The sequence below is a fragment of the Neolamprologus brichardi genome, chromosome 18 (genome assembly GCF_056152115.1).
Source record: "Neolamprologus brichardi isolate AB-2024 chromosome 18, ASM5615211v1, whole genome shotgun sequence".
Taxonomy (NCBI): domain Eukaryota; kingdom Metazoa; phylum Chordata; class Actinopteri; order Cichliformes; family Cichlidae; genus Neolamprologus; species Neolamprologus brichardi.
Window position 1 is genome coordinate 4,869,196 of NC_142121.1, and position 21,243 is coordinate 4,890,438.

General features: G+C 39.2%; 1 protein-coding gene and 1 long non-coding RNA gene across 2 annotated transcripts in view; one reads left to right on the forward strand and one right to left on the reverse strand.

Annotated features, from left to right (window-relative positions):
- Nucleotides 1–20,651, reverse strand: part of marchf11 (membrane-associated ring finger (C3HC4) 11) — a 29,920-nt gene extending 9,269 nt beyond the window's left edge. The window contains exons 1-2 of the mRNA XM_087832396.1: nt 19,783–20,651; nt 7,237–7,392 (exon numbers count right to left, since the gene is read on the reverse strand). Coding sequence (XP_087688522.1) covers nt 7,237–7,392; nt 19,783–20,160 — 534 coding nt within the window. The 5' untranslated portion in view covers nt 20,161–20,651. The remainder of the gene's footprint in view (nt 1–7,236; nt 7,393–19,782) is intronic.
- LOC102792212 (uncharacterized) lies at nt 346–2,864 on the forward strand. The gene is made up of 3 exons (XR_437442.3): nt 346–629; nt 1,907–1,969; nt 2,133–2,864. It is a non-coding gene; the product is annotated as an uncharacterized LOC102792212 (long non-coding RNA).
- Nucleotides 20,652–21,243: the final 592 nt, after the last annotated feature.

A 21,243-nucleotide genomic window follows, 5' to 3' on the forward strand; every position in this document is an offset into this window, starting at 1 on the left:
AGAAACGCGTCTAAAGTTTATTTATACATAAGCATGACGCCAGCAGGCATAAACCCCGTGGACACTGCAGCGAGGCAGAGCGATTATCCAGTTTCAGATTGGTGAACTCTGGCAGTTCTTTCAGCTCATATCCGGTTTCTATATTATTGCGGGTCAATACAACTATTCATACCACCAGAAAACTCCCCACAGTCCGCCACTGAGCGCAGGGATAATTACTACACTCGTTTTATTTGGCGATAACAGAGGCGGAATTGCACAAAACCATCCTGCGAGGACCAAAAACACGATGAGAAACCATTATCCCGCTAAATTGTGCTTTTATATTAGACAACACTGTTTTAAGCAGCAGTAGCTGTGAACAGTTCACCAACAACAAGTTAGTTTATACAGCTTCGTGTGATTTTAAATGATGCCTAACAAAGAAATAGAATATTTTCATACAGCAGAGAAACGTGACGTCATGTTCTGTTCGAAACGAGAAGCCACAAAACGGAGCCGCGAAAACACCTCGAAAGATTTTAAGTTGTCTGGTTGTTGTACACAGAGTTTTATTAGCCTTCCTTTTATTAAACCACTATCAGTTAAGAAAAGAGACGCGCGCAGAAAACCCGCCCTCCACCGAGATGGTAAACACTCAAACACTCCACTCACTAACATATAACTACTTTTATTAAGTATAACAAAGCAGCTTCGGATGATATCAGTGCAGTGATGAGGGGAGGCTCACAAGACAGACCTGCTAAAATTGACCTTAAACATCAGATTCAAACATGCATAACAGAATGCATCCGTGTCGCACTGTACTGTGCTACTTTGCAGTTTTATTTTAACTTCTTGCAAATCGGCTGCACGTTTGAAAATAGCTTGTGTTCATGCATGGGGTTTGATCTCAGAGGGCATTTTTACATAACTTGGGACTTTAGGACTGCACCCTGTGCATGCGCAATCTGGTCCAATCTTGGAAACTAAGCATTAGACTGATTTCACAGTCTTAAGCTCACATACACAAAAATCTATGTATCAAAATAAAAATGGGCCTCTTTATTCACCCTAAAGTCAGAGCTGTGCTTAGAAGAAAATAAAACTGCACCAAAATAAACCTGCTTTTATTTATTTTTTTTACATGGTGCCACATTCCTGTTAATTAAAACATCTTTGCATACAAATAAGGTGTGTAGTCAGGTGACTTTAGCTTGTCTCATTGAAGAAAAATATAAAGTTTTTAACTCCATTCATTGCACCTGCATAACGGACATGACTAAAACTCGTTGCAAAGGACTCCGAAAAAAATTCATGGATGTTTAACATTCCAATATTGTACACTGATTGTGTGTGCTAATGGAAAACTAAAGTGAAGTTTGAAGGGTTGCAGTTTTAAAACATGACAATAAAGGTGGTGCACAAAAGCAAATGTAAAAGTCACTTCCACAGAGCCATTTAACAGTGGAAGGATGGGCTGGGGGTGGTCCAGAACGGCACAGAGAGGCAACACATGCCTAATACAAGAATAAAATACTCTGTAAAGTTATTCCATCAAAAGCAAAATTCCTGCGTTTAAAAAATCTTGCTTAAGTAAAAACTTACTACTGTCTTGACATTGTACAGATACAATTACAGATAATTACAGACACCAAAACATGAAAACCAATGTTGCTCAGTAAAGATAAAAAACATATGAAGTTAAAATCTAAATATAGTATAATAAGGAGTTTACATCTAAACTGAATACAGGTAATTTGGTGGTAAAGGTTTTCTTCAAGTGTCCTTGTGGGAGTATAGTGAAAAAAAATGATGTAAGAAGATTTAAAATAAGTTAAAAACTGCAGTAGATGTTGTTAGGCAGTCATCTTTGTAGCAACATTCTTGGTAGTATTTGTGATTTGTAATTTATGTTTCTTTGAAGACACAAAGTGGGACGAAAAGACTGTCACTGAGCTGGAGTAAACTCCTGAGCAGGATACAAAAAGTAAGGAAAACACAAGAGGCACAAAATGTAATTAATATGATGCAACTTCTGCTAAGTTATATATATATATATATATATATATATATATATATATATATATATATATATATATAAATAAACAAAAACCTGAGTGAAAGAGCCTGTCATCTCCTCTATCCAACAGGCTATAACCAACCTAACTAGAAGGACCTACACATGGCTGGATAAACACATTAACCAAAACAGGACGAGGAACTCTGACAGACAACAATACAAAGAAATGACCAAACAGTTCAAGACTACCCTAAAAACATGCTACAAGCATGACAAAGTCTCCAAAAAGGAGATGAGGACGGCCAAGAAGCAGTGGAAGGAGGCCATGAAGAAAGTAAAAAAGGAGGACAAAAGGAGGGAAAAGCTATGGAGATAAGAAATCTCTGCATTGGAGCTCAATCAATAACAATAAGAAAACAGAAAATAGGAGAATGGAGAGGGAGATACCAGAAAGTACAGAATAAACTTTTGAATAAAAATACTTGGAAACAGAAGATTGTTGACAACGAGCAGATGACTGAAGCTGCGCGGTGCTCATTTCAGAAGAAAAGACTTAAGGCGGACTTTGTGGACAGAAACTAAAGCTCTGCTGAGCCTCAGCTGTGTGTTTGTTCAGTCTGCCAGTGACTCAACTCCCATCTGGAGCGAACAGATATGAAAAGGCCTGAATGTTCTTCAGTGAGAGAAACGATCCAGAATGCAGATATTTTAAGCCGCAGGAGTCTCTGTCTGTTCGGGCTTTTGAAAGAAAGGACGACTGCAGGAATCCTGATGCTCCAAAATGACAGTGGTGACGTGAAGTGGCACCAGAAACGCACAGCAGGTTCATACTCAACGCCGCATCCATCTCAAGCTACCAGAAGCAGCCATCGCTGTCTCTGTTTTCATCAAAATAAATTCTGTACTTGATTACTTTAAGAGAAGAGACATTTTCTTTAAGTTGAGCTGAGCAAAAAAAAGAGCAATAGAGGCAAAAATATCTCAGTTATAGATTTCTATAATTCAGAAAGATCACAGCTGTCACTGGATACTGGTTACACATGTCACACCATCTGTTTGTTAACCAAGCTTTCTCTTAACAACTTCTACTCTGAAACCTATACTTTCTCTTTATTATTGATTCATAGTGGCTGTGTGAGACTTTAGGAAATAACTTATTAACTATGAAAAAAGAGGGCTAGTGTACCTTAATCCTGTATTAGAAACAAGCCATGAAAATGCAGAGTGCTAAACTTTCTCTTAAAGCTAGCAATCGTGGTTAGCGAGGTGCATCCATACAGAGAATTACCTTCTTCTACAGTCTGTACCACGCAGCAAGATATGCTATTTATCAGATAGCGACACTGAAAATACTCCAAAAGGCACAAACACAGTTCAGAGGTTCAATTCAGCGACTCAGATAAGCAGAGATTAAGCCTACGAGATATCAATGGGCTACAGCCGCCCATATCAGCAGCACATCTGTCAATCAAAACAGCCACATTTCAACTATAGACCAAACTCTAAATGGGTTATTTAAAAAAAATATCCTTGTACTGTTTTTATTTAAAAAGCACTGTTGCCGCACAGCAAGAAGGTCCTGAGTTCAAGTCCACCATCAGGTCTTTCTGTGTGGAGTTTGCATGTTCTCCCCGTGTTTGTGTGGGTTCCGTCCGGGTACTCCGGCTTCCTCCCACCGTCCAAAGACATGCAGCTTGTGGGGATAGGTTAACTGATTAATCCAAATTGCCCATAGGTGTTAATGCGGGAGTGAATGTGAGCGCAAATGGTTGTCAGTCTCTTCATGCTGTGTTCAGTTCTGCTGTAAATTTTGACATTTTAATGTCAGCTCATCAAATATATGCTGACATGTTTCAGTCTAAGAACTAAAGTGGTAAAGCAACTGCTTATTACAGCCATCACTAGTGCTCAAGTCTTTCAAGTTTCTAGCAATGTAACTGGAGTAAATCTTCTTGAGGGCTACTATTTCAAGTGGATACTGAGATTCAACTAAAGCTAGAAATGTTAATTATGTGCATCTGTCTGGTGAGGCTACATTACTTATTATTGACTTCAGCGACTACATCATTGTCATATTTAAACCCTCCATCCAATTTTTTAACTGCTTAATCACGGCAGGCCCGAGACAGATTACACCAGATCAAACCCAGGGTGCACCCTTCAAACCAAATGCCTTTTTGCTGTAACAGGTACTCCAGTTCTTTTATATTTCTTGGTTTAAGAATACCGACATTATACGTTTGCATTGACCTTCTCTGTTATTTCAGCCCTGACTGCAGCATTGTGTATTTCCAGCTATGGATCTGATGTGTTATTGTGGTTGAAGCTGTGTAACTGCTGCTAAATCAACCCCTCTAGTTTATAATCTAAAGTTTTTGCAAAACAACTCTGCATCTGAAGGGTTAAATCCTACTTTGAAAAAGGTCAAGATTCATCCACTTATTTCTACTTTCTGTGCACAATGAGTCACTGAACTGCAATTAGAGGCGCTTATTTAAACGTCAGTAAGGAGAAAAGTGTGCATCATCATCATCATAGGATAAGTGCACTTCCACATTTGGGTTCTAAATATGACTTTAAGCCAACATTTTACAAGAGCAGCTCTAACAGACGCAGGTGGGTTTATCTGTTGTCAGCTTGCCAGTGAAATGGCTTTTTACCAGTTTGGCTCCGTGAGGCTGTTTTTACTCCAACTGAGAAGCTGTGAATATTTCTGAGCATAAATCCAACTGATGGGTCGATAACATCAGTGACTGTAAAAACTATTTCTAGTTAATGCCCCCATAATAATTTAGAGAGCACGCTTAGTGGGGGCAAATTATAACCTCGACGGTAGTAAAAAGCAGTTAAAAAAAGGCGGACAGGAAACAAATGGCTGCAGTTTGGTGGCATGTGTCATTTTTAGCTTCTTAAAACTACAAATTTGCAGAGAGCACTTTGTTTTTGAAAAAAGAGCACTCGCTTTTTCAATCATATCCATGTGCACTGAATTGGTAGTTACCAAAAAAATCATCAGTTACTCCATAATGTGAATGTTTGGTATAATCATGCAGAGCAGCAAAGGACTGCTGAAGGTCTCCAAAACAGCTGCTGTTTTCAACATTAATGGGGTAAAAAGAAAAAAAAAACATGATAGGATCTTTTAGCTCAAAATTGTATATTAAAAATAACAGTCATCGAAATGACCCTGAAACATCTGTTTTTTTTTATGTACTCTGTCCTTTTCACACAGTTTGCAAGTATGAAGACTGAAGAATCTCATTTAGAAATGAGTGAAGTGGAATGACCTTATTAGACAGTTAAAATAAATCAGAAACCACCTTTTATGTGGTTTTTACCTCTGCCACAGAAAACCATGAAAAACCAATGTGAAATATTCTATTTGTTCAGCTCATGAATAGGATTTGGAGACGTTTGAAGACGTTAAGAATGACTTTGAAACTCATAAGGAAGTATACTTTGTGCATGCAGCACATGTGTTGTCAAGAGTCTCCAGGGGAAAGAATATGGAGTTTAGAAAAACTAACAACCTTTGTATTTTGACCCGTATCGTGTTCTTTTTCTTACCCTAACCTAACAGTTTTATTAACATGAGGCCGGGCATTGTTGAACGACAGAAAGAACCCAGGACTCACTGCACCCGCACGAGGTCTGACAGTGGGTCTAAGGTTTTCATGGCAGTCAGGTTGCTGTTTGAGCATAACATTCTCCATGGCTTCTCCAGATCCTTTTTATGTCTGTCACATATGCTCACACTGAACCTGCTTTCATCTGTAAAAAGCACAGGGATTTACCAACTCTAGTATTCAATTGGCATTCACAACCTGTGCAACCTCTACAGGGCCCAGGCATTGCCAGTTGACTCAAGGCACTTTAAATTGTAAGGCGAAGACTCTACAGGGGTCTCGAACTCAAGTCCTGAAACTTTTCCATATGTCCTTGCTGCAACACACCTGAAGACGATTTGTAGGTTATTAGCAAGACTATAGACCTTGAATGCATGCTGAGGTGGCAACAGGGACACATGGAAAAGTTTCAGGACACTGGACCTCAAGGACTGGAGTTCGAGACCCCTCATCAACAATAATATAAAGAAAACAGAGAAAACCCCCAAAATCATATGATTCCCCTTTAAGCAAGCTATTAAGTAGTGACACTGACCTAGCCAAATGCTAAAACTAGTGAAACCATCAGAAAAGATGAGGAGGGACAAAGCGTCAGTGGCCTCCACCTGTTAAACCAGTCTTGCTTTGGCGGTTGTGTCATTGTTGCCCCTGAAAAAATGAATTCAGGAAAACCAAAATAATTGGTGGAAGTACTTGACTGAGAATGAAAAAAAGGAAAATTCACATAATGAAACAGCACTCTGCTCTCCTACGCTACTAGCTTATCCCAGCCTACACTAAGCATAGAGCAGGGTACCATGGAAAAGTTGGCAGGGCAAACACAGAGAAACAGACAACCATTTATACTTATATTCACACCTCAGGCCAAAAAAAGAATAACCGATTAACATGTATGTCTTTGGACTGAGGGACGAAACGACAGTACTTGGAGAGAAGCCACACAGGCACAGGGAGAACATGCAAACGCCACACCCTCCAGCAGGTTTAAACCCAGGCAAGTCCTAAGCACTGCCCCACTGAACAGCCCTTTCACAAATACATATCAAATTTATTTAAAAGGTCACAACACAAAATTTATGCAGTCAGAGTGTAATTATTTATTTATGTGGTCAGCTAACATATTCCATATCTCCATTGTATATAATGACTGCCACTTTTCCTGAACCTTAACTAAACAGTTTTAGTTGTACAAATCTACCCAAACCTTCATCATAGAGGTAGAAGTTTAGAAAAAGCAAAAAATCTATTTTTGTCATTCCATTTGGAGGACTTTGTATTATTTTTCATAACAAGTAACTGACTCACAAACAGTTAGTGCCTTGCCTAAAAGCCTCTTAAACCCCTTTTGAGTTGTGTGTGTTAAATTTAAAAGTTTTAAAGACACTAAACAACAAAACCAAACAAAAACCTAGAAAAATAACTCAACTTCATTTAATCTATTTGTTAAATAATCCATGGTTGGACCTTTCATGGCTTTAATTATGCATTTCTCTATTGAGTTATTTTAAAAGTTGTTACTGCTACCATAATAAAGAGAGAACAGTTAAGTCTGAAAGTGAGGCAACCTTCAGCAGAGGGTAAATACTCTGCCTTTCAGCAGTATTATACCTGCCATGGTCTCTTCAGATTGATGGCGATCACCTGGAAACGGTAGCAGCACAGCTCGCAGGTCCAGCAGCCCCGTTCGCTGATCCACTTCAGCAGGCACTGCTGGTGGGTATACCGCACTGAGCCGTCACACCTGCATGGGTTCAACAAGTCCCCCTGGAGACCAGAGAGAGGGCAAAGGTCAAACGTAAACAGAGAGAAATTTTAGGGGACAAACTGACACAAATACACAAATACAGTTTAGACCAGAGCTGTCAAATTCATTTTACATCGAGGACCACGCACAACACGCAAGGCCCCCGGACCTTATGTTTGACACCACTGGTTTATATGTTAAATGATTGAGGATGGATTAAAAATCATTCCAATCATGTCAAGAAGGAGATAGTTTCAAGCTACAGCTGGATAAGCTAAACTAACTACTAAATAGCTAGACTATCTTCATGACGGCTGATGCAGAGATGATTTCTGTTTAGTCTAGCCTCAATTGTTCATCAATAATACTCACAGTGAAAGAAAAAAGCAACTGAGATTTAGTGCAAGTTCCAGGAGCAACTGTTTATTTACTGTCACTTCCATGGGCAGCTTGAGGTCCTTTGTCACTTTTTTGAGTTTTATCACCCGTCTCCAAGGTAAATGGGGAAGAGTCTGAAGAAGTTAAAGGTCTGATTAAACTTAAATACCATTTGTAGGCATTTCAGTCTAAAGCAGCTTAGACCGAGTGCAAATTCTAGGAGCAACTGCTGACACCTGTGCTAAAATACTACAGTTTTTGCTGGAGCATTGACTTTAAATGCTATATCCAAAGTTTCATCCTACCAAGCTATAAAGTATGATAAAACTTTGAGACCTTTTTCATTACTTGTGCAGTACTCACTGGTGCACCAGGCACACACAATTTTTGTGATTCCGTCCTGTTTATTAGGACTTTACATCCTCAAACCTCTGCTTAGATATCTGATATTGCACGGCATATTTAGGCATGTTAGCATCAGCAAAAACAAATGTGAGGATCAGTGCATAACCTCTAATACACCTCTTCTTTGTAGTTGTGTGACATCACCTTTAATTTTCTTGGTTAGTTATGCATGAGTAATGAAACATTTCCAATCTCTGAAATATCATTCTGTGACATCATTGGTAAGAGATGCCACATGATGGCATAACATCATTCCCTAATGATGTTGCCTATTTGATGTTGAGGCAAGAGGCCCACAGCCTACTGACTGCCTAGCAACAGGTTTATGCCCCAAATTTGAACACGCTTCTGCATCCAACCTCAAATCTAACACAAATCGAATTACTCACCAGCAGGGGTCAACTCCTGTGATTGCAAAAACAAGTCATATCTGTTCCACTGACATCCCAAGGACTCACTGACCACCAAGAGATTTCAAAGACAGTCTGAAAGATCAGTGCATCTGATGTCATCCAAAAGTTGGCAATGATTGATGATTGGATCGTTGGCTGCACCAATGACGGCATGCTCATTAGCTAACAACTTGGAAAATCTTCCTTTCTGATTCGAGTAATGACCATAATTTACTTTTACTAAAAAATATACCATTATGTTTCATTTATATGATTCAAAAACGATGACTGAGCCAATAATGCAACAAGAAAATGTTTACTGAGATCGCAGCCAAAGAGCTATTGTTTGATAGACTTTTATTCATCTGGATAAAAGTTGTATAGCCCATGGAGTCTTCCCTTAAGGCAAACTGGTTTTAGTATTCAAACCTGGAAGCTATGTTCATATACAAAGTGACTTTATCCATTAGTCTGTGGTTGCAGATAATGAAACTGATAGAGCACTTTTCTCTCCATCTTTGTAAAAGGTTCACGATATGAACTTGTGTTTCACAATCACTCTGCAAACCCTGCACATGGTAATGCAAAAGCAGCAAACAAAACCTGGAGCTATACTTGCTACTTGACATTCATATCTTGTCTCATGTTCTTATCATTTTGGCTACTCTCTGTAGTACCAGTGATAAATTAAACCTCAGACTCTTTTCAGGAACGGAGAGAAACTATCTGCTTTCGGTTCAATATTGGAGCTGTCTATCCAATATCAATCTTCTATCCATTTCATGGTCCATGTGTCATCTTTCCTATCATCCAAAAATTCTTGTTTTCAGGCCTCAGTTTGGCCTTTTATCCCAACAGGTCATACATCAAAGAAAACACACGGCTTGTTCACCAGAAGCCCTTACCAGCATCGCTCAGATCAATGACCATTTCTCAAAGCTACAACACTTACGGATATTAACGGTGGGATGCAGCCTGACATTAATCATTACAGCCGCATCTATTTGTTCCGATGGGTTCTTTTCTTTTTTCTTCCTCCAGGCATTCCTCAAGCAGCCATTACTGCAGCTTTGACCTACTGGCTGGGCTGTGAGTGGCATATTAATAGTATATTAAGGTCAGTGGTCAGAGAGCTCATTTTTCATCATGTCATATTAACCTTGTGGGTTTAAAAGGACCTCGGAGGCTTTCGCTTGAATGAACTGATGCAGGTCAGCTTTGCACTGAAGCAGAGATTGATAAAACCAACTTCAAGGATAATTTGAATAAGTCAGAGAATTCTCCAAAGGGGCTCTCTGAAAACAGTGCACTTATTTTAGTAACACAAGGTCGTTCCATTGAGAAGTACACAAGGTCAGAAAATAATGTAAACTATTTGTGTGTTTCTTTTCCAGCTGAACATTAAAGAAACATCTATAAAGAGACGATCGTTAATGATGAGCATTGATAACATTTCATTGATTTTCCTTATCATTCCCTTCTTCCTTATTAATTCCTGATCAAGTTTCTCTGTGGGAAACTTGCACAGGTGTTCAGCATCAGTGTTGCGATTTATCAACAACTCACATATTAGTGAATCTGAACTGACTGAAGAAATAGAGCAGAAAAGGGACTCAGTTTATGAAAAGCTCCATGGTCGTGAATATGGGTGTCTGGGTCAGCCGATACTGGGCTTGGTGACTAATAATGGCATATTGATAAGCAACCAATTCACCTGTGTTCTAATCTCGGGGAATGCCAGTGTCACAGCAGTCCACACTGTGCCTTAATGCAGCGGTCCCCAACCCCTGGGCCTCGGACCGGTACCGGTCCGTGAGTCGTTTGGTACCGGGCCGCGAGAGTTGAGGCTCAGGTGTGAAATGTATAGTTTTCAGTAGTGATGTGCGATACCACTGATTTCCTTTCCGATCCGATACCAAGTAATATTCAGGGTGGTATCGGCGATACTGATCCGATACCGATACTTTGTACAAAAACTTATTTTATTTATTATATCGCAAATTATAGCATCATAATGATTACAGGACATAAGATTACTTGTTCTTATCACTTAATAATGCAGAGTTCATCATATAGAAATAAAAAACTGAACACCTTGCCTGCCTGCAGCACTAAAGGACTCCGCGAGAGACGTCTGTCTCGCCCTAGCAGCACCTGTCCCTCTCCTCCTCTTCAGTTCGCCTCAACATACGTTCGTCATATTCTGTGATATGATTTACTCTGAGGTGTTTGACAAGGTTAGTGGTGTTGCGGCAAAACCTCACTTTTTTGCCACATGTATCGCAAATCAAATCTCAGCTGTTTGTGGAGGTAAAATATGTCCGCACATGACTCCAATTATGAGTTATGTTATGAGTGCGCACGCCAAGGGGCTGCGAGACATTTATACAGCGGTATTTCGCACATGACTATGAAAGGGAAGAGGAAGTAGTTCCTTCGAATGTAGACAATCCGAATGTTATAGTTCCTTTCCACTATGTTCCTGTTAATGATAAACTACAAATTTACCCTAAATTACTAAAATATCGATATTTTAATGTGAGAATCGATTCTAGAACATAAATGATTGGTATCGGAGGAATCAATATTTCAGGATCGATCCACACATCACTAGTTTTCAGGGTTTTTATCGGTTTTCAGCGTTATTTTGTTATCGTTTTTATTGTTTACTCGGTTTCCCTGGGTCTTTTCACGTGTGTTATAAATAAATAATAAATCGGTACCGGTACTAGTTTTATTTTGTTGTATTTATCCGCGACACCTTAAAGGCCGGTCAGTGAAAATATTGTCGGGCATAAACCGGTCCGTGGTGCAAAAAAGCTTGGAGACCGCTGCCTTAATGTACTGGCAATAACAATATTGCAGGGTCTGACATAACCAATGGTTTGGCACCAGTAAAAAATTATGTTGGGCGAGATGATCAGCCAGCTGCTGTTCGGGATTATTTTTCCACCAACTGAAATTAACCTTCACTTAATAGTATTTTCACAGAAAAGTACAATTAAAATCTTTCATCAAGCCACCTATTCATGTAGTTTAAACATGAAAAAGTAACCTTGAGGTGCTCCCGTCCTCTTTCTTCTGCAGAACAGTAGCACAACTGAATTAAAAAGATGTTAAAATGTCTATATGCAGATTAAATGCATTATTTGGCAGCATTTGTTGGAGGCTGGCATTAACCACCCCATCGCTCTCTAGAAGCAACACCTTTATGTTATGCTGAGTTTGAAGTTGTGTAGTAGTAGTGATCTTTGTGTTTTCCTGTTGTTTCCACTTTCTGAATAATTTCCCCTTTATACTTTCATTTTCATTTTGGGTGAAGGATCAAAAACTAGATGGTTGGCTTCCGGACCAAATGTTGCTTTGTGTTAAAATAGTCTCGTTCACATTGATAAATGATGAGTTGGGACTGACAGCCCTATTTCACCGATGCCATAACCACAACGCCCAAGGACACTTTGTAGTGCACACTAGCAGCTTTGACAAAACAGCACTGTTTTATGTTGAGGGGAGGAAAACGGCCTGGATGTCAGTGGTTGATATTTATCTGTTTTGGCCCATCCTTTTGCACTGTCAAATATCCTGATGAGAGTTAAGCTTTAAAGAATTTTTATTGTATGATAAAAAATTGCAATACAAATTTTCTGTCTGCAGACACAGAGAGAGGAAGTAAACAAGCAGGAAAAATATCAGTACTGGGATCTGATGCTGGTTAAATCTGTGTTTGTTTTGGATTCAGAAATAAAATTTCACTGGTGCACAATAAACTTACACTTCATTGTTTTACAGTGCACAACAAATGAGAATCGTGACAGTATTAACAAGAGGAACTGACAAGCTCACACTTACCCCGCAGCAGATTTGGAAGTATATGATCACGTTTAAAAATCACGTCTCATATTTTAACTTCCATTTCAACAAACTATTACCACTGACCATGAAAACTGATTCATTGGAGTTGCCAAAATTTGAAAATAAAAGTATATTGATTACAGTGTTGAGTTTTACTTGCTGTGCGAGTACAAAACTTACACAGAAAATGCAAAGAAAGAGTCACAGCAATCAACATAAGCATGTAAAAACAATCTATAATAATTTATAAAATAATGTAATAATGCATCAACATCTTGCTTAGCCTGCTGACTACCAGCTGCAAAATCGATTAAATCTCAGGGAGCTGGTTTAGCTTAGCGGATTCAAAATCATTTTAAATGACCTGGAAGCTGCTTCTGCAGACTTACTGCTTCCCCTGTTGGACCTGAGCTACATTCACTTATTCTCATATTTCACATTTTCTTAGTTTTGAAGTTGATCATTTTGTGATGTCTCTTTGTTGCACACATTTGTGTGCACTGCTGTTTGTTTATTTTTGTGTGTGTATTATAATTGAATGTAACTGAGCTGACTGAGCTACCTATTTTGACCTGGACACCGACAACATCTCAAGAGTCTGACTTTCCAGGTTAAATAACAATAAATTGTATATAAGATTTTAAATAAAATGCTCTGCATAATTGGTAATCCATAAAGGACTCGTATATTTTGCTTTTGTGTGCACCTCTGTCTATTATTATCACCATGGGGAGGATAACAGCGAGAGAAAAATTGAGCAGTCACAAATGAAACTATATGAAAAATAAAGCCCACACAGTAGCGCGGGGTGTTCAATCACAAAAAACGATTTAATGTCAAAGTCATCATTAAGGCCTTTAGGGGCTGAAGTGCTCAGTGTGTATATACAGCAGAGTTCAAGTTTTAGGAGCAGAGAGTTTATATCTCCCACTCTGGCTGGATGTTTTATTGCCTCAATTCCCACATATCTGAAAGAGGAAGTGTTGCACTTTGTCTAAGTGTACATCCACAGCACTAGATGTCTGTGATAGTGCTGCAGTGTTCAACTGTACAAACTAGTGTGTGTTAATCCACACTGAGGTGTGTATACAATGTAAAACTTGCTTAATGTTGTATTTTTTTCAAATGAGTTGGTGGTTAAATGAGTTATAATAGTTGGCAATGAGCACCTGGGTAATTTCCAGATGAGGGAATGCCAGGGTGATGCAGGGGAAGGTCTGCTCGGCTGAGAGGGGCGTTTGAGTGGGCCGAGAAAAACAATTGTTAAGAACTAGATCTGTTTCAAAAATAATGCCGGGCTTCTTTGATTATACTCTTCACAGCCTCGAATGCCAGTAAATATTGCGCGGCATAAACAATTCCCTGTTCTCCTTCTTTAGATTTGTAATGATAAGATATTCAGCTTGAGATATGTTTAAAAAAACATGAGGCTTTTTTAATCAGAGCCTCTTTGAATCCTCTGAGTCTGAGGCATCTTAGCTTTGGTGTGAAAGACCTCATTACAGATGTAGATCTTGTAATTCTGCTCTGAACTGAGAAACAGGAAGATTTTTCTTAAGAGACATTGGATTATATGATTAAAGCTTTAATCCATATAAGCTTGGGGAATAAATAAGTTTTTACCTGATGAGTGAAGATATTTTTGCTATCATGTTTTTGCTCCTAAGATCTAAAAAAATCATGTCTGTGTGGTATCGTCTTGCTATCAAATGGTCCTCGAGTTATGATTAATTTGTCAAAAACAAACAAACAACAAAATCCAACTTCATGGCAAATTTTCACTCTAACCCTTCAACCATATCAAGCTCTGCATTAGACAATGTATTTCTTATGTAGCTGGACCTTGTGTTAGTAGCTAAACATTTAGAGTAAACCTTGAAGGGGGCTATTTTTTTCTTATTCTCTGCCATATTCATACTGTTACAATGGTGGGTGCTAATATAAAAAAAACATGTCCAAAAGTTTGAATAAGGAAGTAAGCACATCAGTGCAAATACACCCCCAAAGTCAAAAGCTCAAAACACTGTTTTTTCACCTTTGCTGATGTCAGTGAGAGCAGATATGCCTAATGAAGGTAATCTATAGCACTGCTTTGATTGTCTGAGTGAGACCCAGTATAAAACAAATAAAAAGCCACTCTAGTACATTCCAAGAATACGCTTTTGGAGTTGGGAATGAACACAATATGCTTCACATTAGAAAATCGTTATTTAAACCATGATAAGAAAAACAGCAATGTTCTCATGTCATTCATGGCACTCTTATACCTTTTTAGTGCGGCTTTTAAGAAACACTTTCATAATCAAATGGTGTTTACAGTGCAGATGAAAGCTCCAAATAAATAAGTTCATGTCACTGACGATGCCACCTCGAGGCCTGTGTATACACTTGTTGTGCAGACAGGCAAATGCAAATGTAACATTTAAAATAAATGGCAACTCGAGGGCTTTTTATTCAGTCGTTCTGGGGAGCTCGAGTAAACAGTCTGGCGATTGTTAAAGAGTAAACAATGCAACGAAGTTTCTTTAAAAAGGCAGTAGCTTGTGAAAGAACTGCCATAATAAAAGATATAAAACTGCTCAAGGCCTAAAGCTTTATTTGCTCTGGAGCTTTTCACAGGAACACCTGATCTTTAGATTGAGGAATAAGCAATCGAGGAAAAATCTCCAGAAAACTAAAGAATTTCAGTAATTTGCAATACAACAGCTATAACTCCCTTTGACATTTTATCTAGTTTTTCACTACTTTGGTTTGATAATTGTGTTTATATATCATAGGCTAACCCTGATTGGCTCTTGCTTCCCGCTCTGCAGTCCTCTTTAAAACTATACACTCATTTTAGTCCACCTAACAGCCCTTTGGGGCACCATTTACCCACTGACGATTGTTATGACATGTGGTTTAAAGCTCCAGAAAAATCCCATGTAGCAGCAGCACCTGTCAACTGCTGTTTGAGTGAAATATCAAGCAGATCTATTAAACAAACAAACGAGAAGTTCTCAATGTGTTCAATACATCTGCTGGTGGATTAGCCCGAAAGCTGCAGAAAATGTGTGAAATTAGACCCCAAGTTGTGGTTGTTTTGTCAGCTCCTCTTTCCAAAATTAAGATAAACTACAATCATTAGCCTGGACTGTTGAATGAACAAAATAGCACTGGTTTCTGAAAGGAAGGTGGTATGGAAGATGTCAGAGTATGGCTTAAACCAATCAATCCAATGACTGGAAGAGGATTTTTATGGTGTTTACGGCACATTCTCACTCTATCTGCCGAGACGTGAATATTTAAAATGTTAAATGTCTGTTTTGCAATTTTCTTGATAACTGGTGAGCTTGCCCAGCCTGTGGCCGTGTATCAAAATCAAATATCAGTCTGGACCCGGAGGCAGCATTATTAGATTAACTCTGCTAATAAGCTGTAGCCCACGTTCAGAAGACAGGATATTCACTTAGGCATTTACTGCCCTTACTCCCCTCTTCCCTTAAGCTCCAGCAGGGATGTATCGTCCCTCATCAGCCATCACTGTCACGAGCCCAAAAGGCCTGCAGAGTGTCAGATTTCAGAGCCGGTAGGACAATGTCCATTTGTCCCTGCAGGTCCACATCAGTCCATTCACCTCCAGGAAAACATGCAGACAGTTAGACTGATGCATCGCTTCAGGGAAAATATTTATTATTAATGGCCTATAATTCAGTCACTGTCATCCCCCTCTGTTACGATGAAGGAGCTGCAGTTTGTTTTTCTGTGTATGGGTGGAAGGACTCACCAGTTTAATCTTAGTTTCATCTATAACAGGAGCTTCACTCAAACAATAATAAAATGTAATGTAATATTATACTGGACTTCATTTATGATCTACATGCTGCCTCCACCCTTACAAAAATAATGCTCATCATGTTCATCTTTTATCTGCTTTTATTTTTCAGTTTATTGTGTTTTAATGCATTTCTACAACCCGTTTAAAGCACTGCTAATTTATTTGAGTGTTTGAAAGGCACTTTATACACAAACATGGCTCTAAGTTTCATGAGTGCCATAAAAAATATATAAATAGTTTTGGAGCATCTAGCATCTCCTTCAAGAAAGCTGCTCTGAAATGAAGACTTTGATTTCTCAGTGTGTTTGTAAAGGAAGCAGCTAAACACAAAAACTGATTAATAGAAATGTTATTTGGATGGATCAGAGATTATTGACATGTGGCAGAAAGGTGTGCTTAGCTGCTAACAATCCAAAATGCTAAACCCTTTGAGTCCTTATGGAGGGATCTACCATCTTCTCTGCACTTTGAACAGTTTTCATTTAACCTTCCTGTTACAAAAATACAATAACAGAACTTTAGCCTCTGAACTTTTTATCATCCATTTTTTGTACTTTGGACCCTGCTCACGATCTTGCATGAAGATCTGTTGATCTTTATTTTTGTAAACGAATAAAAGTTTGCTGTTCTGTTGACTGTTTACTAAAATTCAGCCTTTCTGTCTGTATGTTTGGTTGATTTTTGTTTATTTGTTATTGATAAAAATCATGGGTTGTGGGCTTGCACTGTTTTGGCTTCTGAAATGAGGCATGCCTGAAAATAAACCCACCAGTGGAAATCTACGACATAGTACTAGCAATGTTTAGTCAATGTTCTTGTCTAGATGCACAAATTTGATTTACTTGAATAACTAAAGGTGTCCCAGAGGCTTCCATTTGAGGACATATTTTGTTTTATAATTTTAGAAGTTATCTTAATACTACAAAAAAATATATATTTCAGCAAGAATACATCTCTTTGCTGATGAGACTGTCGTTTAAATTACACTCCCTCTGTTGTAAAGCAGTTCAGGGCCTTCGTGCTGTAATTTACTCATTACAAACTGCTGTAATTTTGCACCGTCTGTGTACATTCAAAACTGAATGTAAATGCTGACAAATCAAAGTTTATAGTTTTCTAAAATAAATAAAAATAAAAATAAAAATAAAAATAAAAATAAAAATAAAAATAAATAAATAAATAAATAAATAAATAATAAAATAAAATAAAATAAAATAAAATAAAATAAAATAAAATAAAATAAAAATAAATAAATAAAAAAACTTGCCCACAAGGGTTTGATGATTTTAGCTTTTTTTTTTTTTTTTTGACTTTTTACATGTGATGTAAATCAATTTAAAAATACACAAATACAAGTATTAGGGTATATGGATAAATGACAAGCTTTTCTTTAATGTACAAGTTGCCACTCTTATTAGAAAATACAATTTATAGATTTTGTTTTAATTGTTGAAAAAACAGATGTGGAAGCTATTTTGAGGATTGATGGTGATATTTGGTGATATAATGTATGTTCAAGCCACCTCCTCGCTTTTATTGAACATTGATTCAGCATATTGTTCATCTGTACTTCTTTATTTATACAGATTTATTAGAGAAAAAAAAATCTCTGACTCACCACTGCATTCTTTAAGGCTGGACATCAGTGACCACAGAGGAAACAGCACCGGTGTGTGTCTGTGTGTGCGTCCGTTTGTGCGTGTGTGTCTAAACAGTTGTTTCTGAAGTGCTGATGTTTTTGACAGATTTGGAGATTTCAAACCGGGATCTCACCAAAGACCTTGGAAATGAAATACTTGCAGAAAGAATCAAACTTAAACATCTGTCTCTGATTTAAAGGTGCCATGTAGTGAATGTCTGCATTTCATGTTGTACTTATTGCATTTTTAATACAATATGTTTATATTTTGTATGCCTGTCATTTTTTCCTTGTGAACATTTTATCTCAGTGGGATTTCCTTATTAAATAAATAAATAAATAAAATTAACCCACACATTATCAACATCGTGTTGCCAGTACCACAACAGAGACACATTTTCCTCTAACTGTAAAGTGTGTGTGTATAAATACACACACACTTTACAGTTATGTTTTTAAGCCTATAATTCCAGTCAGTGGGATGAATAGTAAGGCTGGGATCCTTCATCCATAAAAGGGTGAATTATTCAGTCTCAGTATGTAAAAATTTTAGTTTATTAGTTGGTAAAAAAGATAAATATTGGCAGCTTCTGACTGCATGTTATAACACAAACAACATTATGTAGGAACAGCTATGTGCAGGCACTAGAGACATGGAGGAAGTGGCATGTGATTGGGTCATTGTGATTTCAGACACTGGGTTGTGTTTAGAAACAGCTTCAACTGCTTCAGCAGTACCAGTCTCATGACCTCAAGACTCCTTTCTAAGGCTACCTGTGCCTGAATTTTGTCACCTGCACTAAAAGTATAACAGTAGATATTGATGCTCACTGAATCTACTATAGCATTGCTATATAAATGCGCTCTGAAAGCTACTGGAGTCAAGTTATACATCTTTTAGACCCTCAAAGGGCAAATATTATATAAGAGTTTGTGTTGGCGGGTACAAAATTTGTAAATGATATATAAATGCCATGGTGGCTTCATTGGTTTTACATATATCATGTAGTCAAAATGTTAAAAGAGAAATGCTTGCTCCAAGTATATGTATGAGGAGCTGGCAGTGAAAATGGTTATGTTGCAACAGGTGTCTCACTGCAGTGGCCCCAGAGGACATCCAGTGCACACATTTAATAAAAAGCAGTGTTTGATGCCCTGATCAGGAATTAATCCTTTACTACTAAACACAGTAAGATCTGGCAATTATTAACAAATACATTATAATATATAAAATGCAGCTGTACTTTATGAGTTATGATACATTAATTAGTTAATTAATTAGAATGTAATAACTTAATGGAAATTAAATGGAAATTGACATTAATTAATTATGGGATTTAATTAATTATGATATGATTTTTTTTGTATCCACCGGTAAGTCAGTTGATGAATGGTAAAATATGACTGGCTGTTGAGGACTTCTAAAGGAGAACTTGTGCACAGCTTTGGAATTGCTGCCCTTGGTGATTTCAGCACCACGGACAGCAGCAGGTCCAGCGTTACTGAACGAAACTTTTCCCTGTAACATCTCAGAGAATTAAAAAGCTCACACACTTTAAGCTTTCGGATTCTCTCTCTCTCTCTCTCTCTCTGTGTGTGTGTGTGTGTGTGTGTGTGTGTGTGTGTGTGTGTGTGTGTGTGTGTGTGTGTGTGTTTCTTTCTGATTGGCTCTCTGCGCTACTGAAATCCGTCCAACCAGGCCATCAGGATATGAACTCAGCAGGTTTACCTAATTTTAATTAAAGAGTTGCTACATTCAGCAAATCAGGGTCAAGCATTGCGAGGACCGAGCCTTCACCTTCAGTTTAATTCAACTTTGACCACTCACAAAACCGGGGCTGTTAATCTGCCAACACTACAAACACATTTGGTAACACAATCTTGGACACACATTGGTTGGCATCAGTAAGCTAAAAACCACATGTACCTGCTCTGCGCCTTGGAAGCAGATCCTGCAGCTGGGAGTGGGGATGCAGGTTTCGCTGCTGCAGTTTGAATGCATTGTCTGAGGCTTGCAAGATCTCCCCCCGACAGCCCCGTCCTCACTGCAAAAATTCCCCTCGTTGTTCTCCACAGTGAATTTCTCTGTGTCACCCCCACACGCGTCCCTGCAGCTCCGGCCCTCCCGGCAGCCCTCTGCCCCCTCTCCCTCCTCTCCTCCCAGGGCTTCGTCCTCATCGTCGGGGTGCGGACGTCCTTGGAAGCCGTGAGGTTCGCTTTCCTCCCAGGTGTGGCGGTGAGGTATGGTGGTACCTCCACTCGCCTCCCCACACGCGGGACCCGCCTCTCCCTCCTCTGTGCTCATAATAAAATGAAAAGTCGAAAATAAATTGCATAGATGCCGCCCGACACGCTCACACGGTATCCACCACCACTGCGACGCAGGGACGCGATGCAGCCTTCAGGCTCCTTGATTACGGCGCTCTCGGCGAAAATAACTCCGCTCCGTGGCTTCCGAACCGAGCCGTGCACCTCCTGTAACGGAACCTACAGCGTGACAGCCTGGCAGAGCTGCAGTTGAGCCGCAGGAAGCCCACGATGCTGCTGCGGACAGTCGCTCGGCTGGAACCGCCTCATGCGCTCCGGAGACCCGGGGAGCATTTCCAAGCAGCCTCCATGCATCGCAACGAGACTCAGCCGTCCTGAAGCTCCCAAATCCCCCTCTTCGCTTCCTCCTCCTCCTCCGCCTCTTTAGTCCCCACCGATAAAGCCGATAGCAACAGAGTAGCGGCACGCAAACAATCTTCCGAGCGGTCCAACCCGGGCTGGAAGCCGCCTGATGTGCTCGAGCATTCACCCTGCTGAGGGGCTCTTGGGCACGAATCCACTTCAAGTCAGCTGTAAGTTCTCTGATGAGTCGTGCACTCTCAGGAAGCAGAAAAGACCATTTCCCCCGGGGGATGACCAATCAATCACATTATTATCCCATTAATATGATGGAGGACATAAGTTTCCAGACCCAGGCAGGCACTACTTCAGCACAGCCAGCAGTAAGAAAGAAATGAGAAGCATCATACTCACAGCAGCAGCAACTTGGCCAGTCCGCCCGCCTGCCACAAAGAATATTTTATGTGCTGAGACGTGGCGAACCACAGCACCCCCCCCCCCCCCCCCCCCCCCCCCCCGTGTTAAAGGGCTCACCTGCTGGGTTACAAATGCCATCATTATCAGTGGTGGTGGTTTAAATCTTTCTGAAACTTAAAGAGGAACTTCAGCCTGTAAATAATGGACTTATTAAATGTGTAGAGGGCTGAGCCTCTCTCAAGATGGTTCATGGTGGATTCCGGTGTCCTCTGCTTGGAACGTGTGGTTAATAATCGTACCTACCCAAAATTAATCTAAAAGAAGCATTTAAAGGGAACTTATGAATTAATGCTTTAATAAGGTA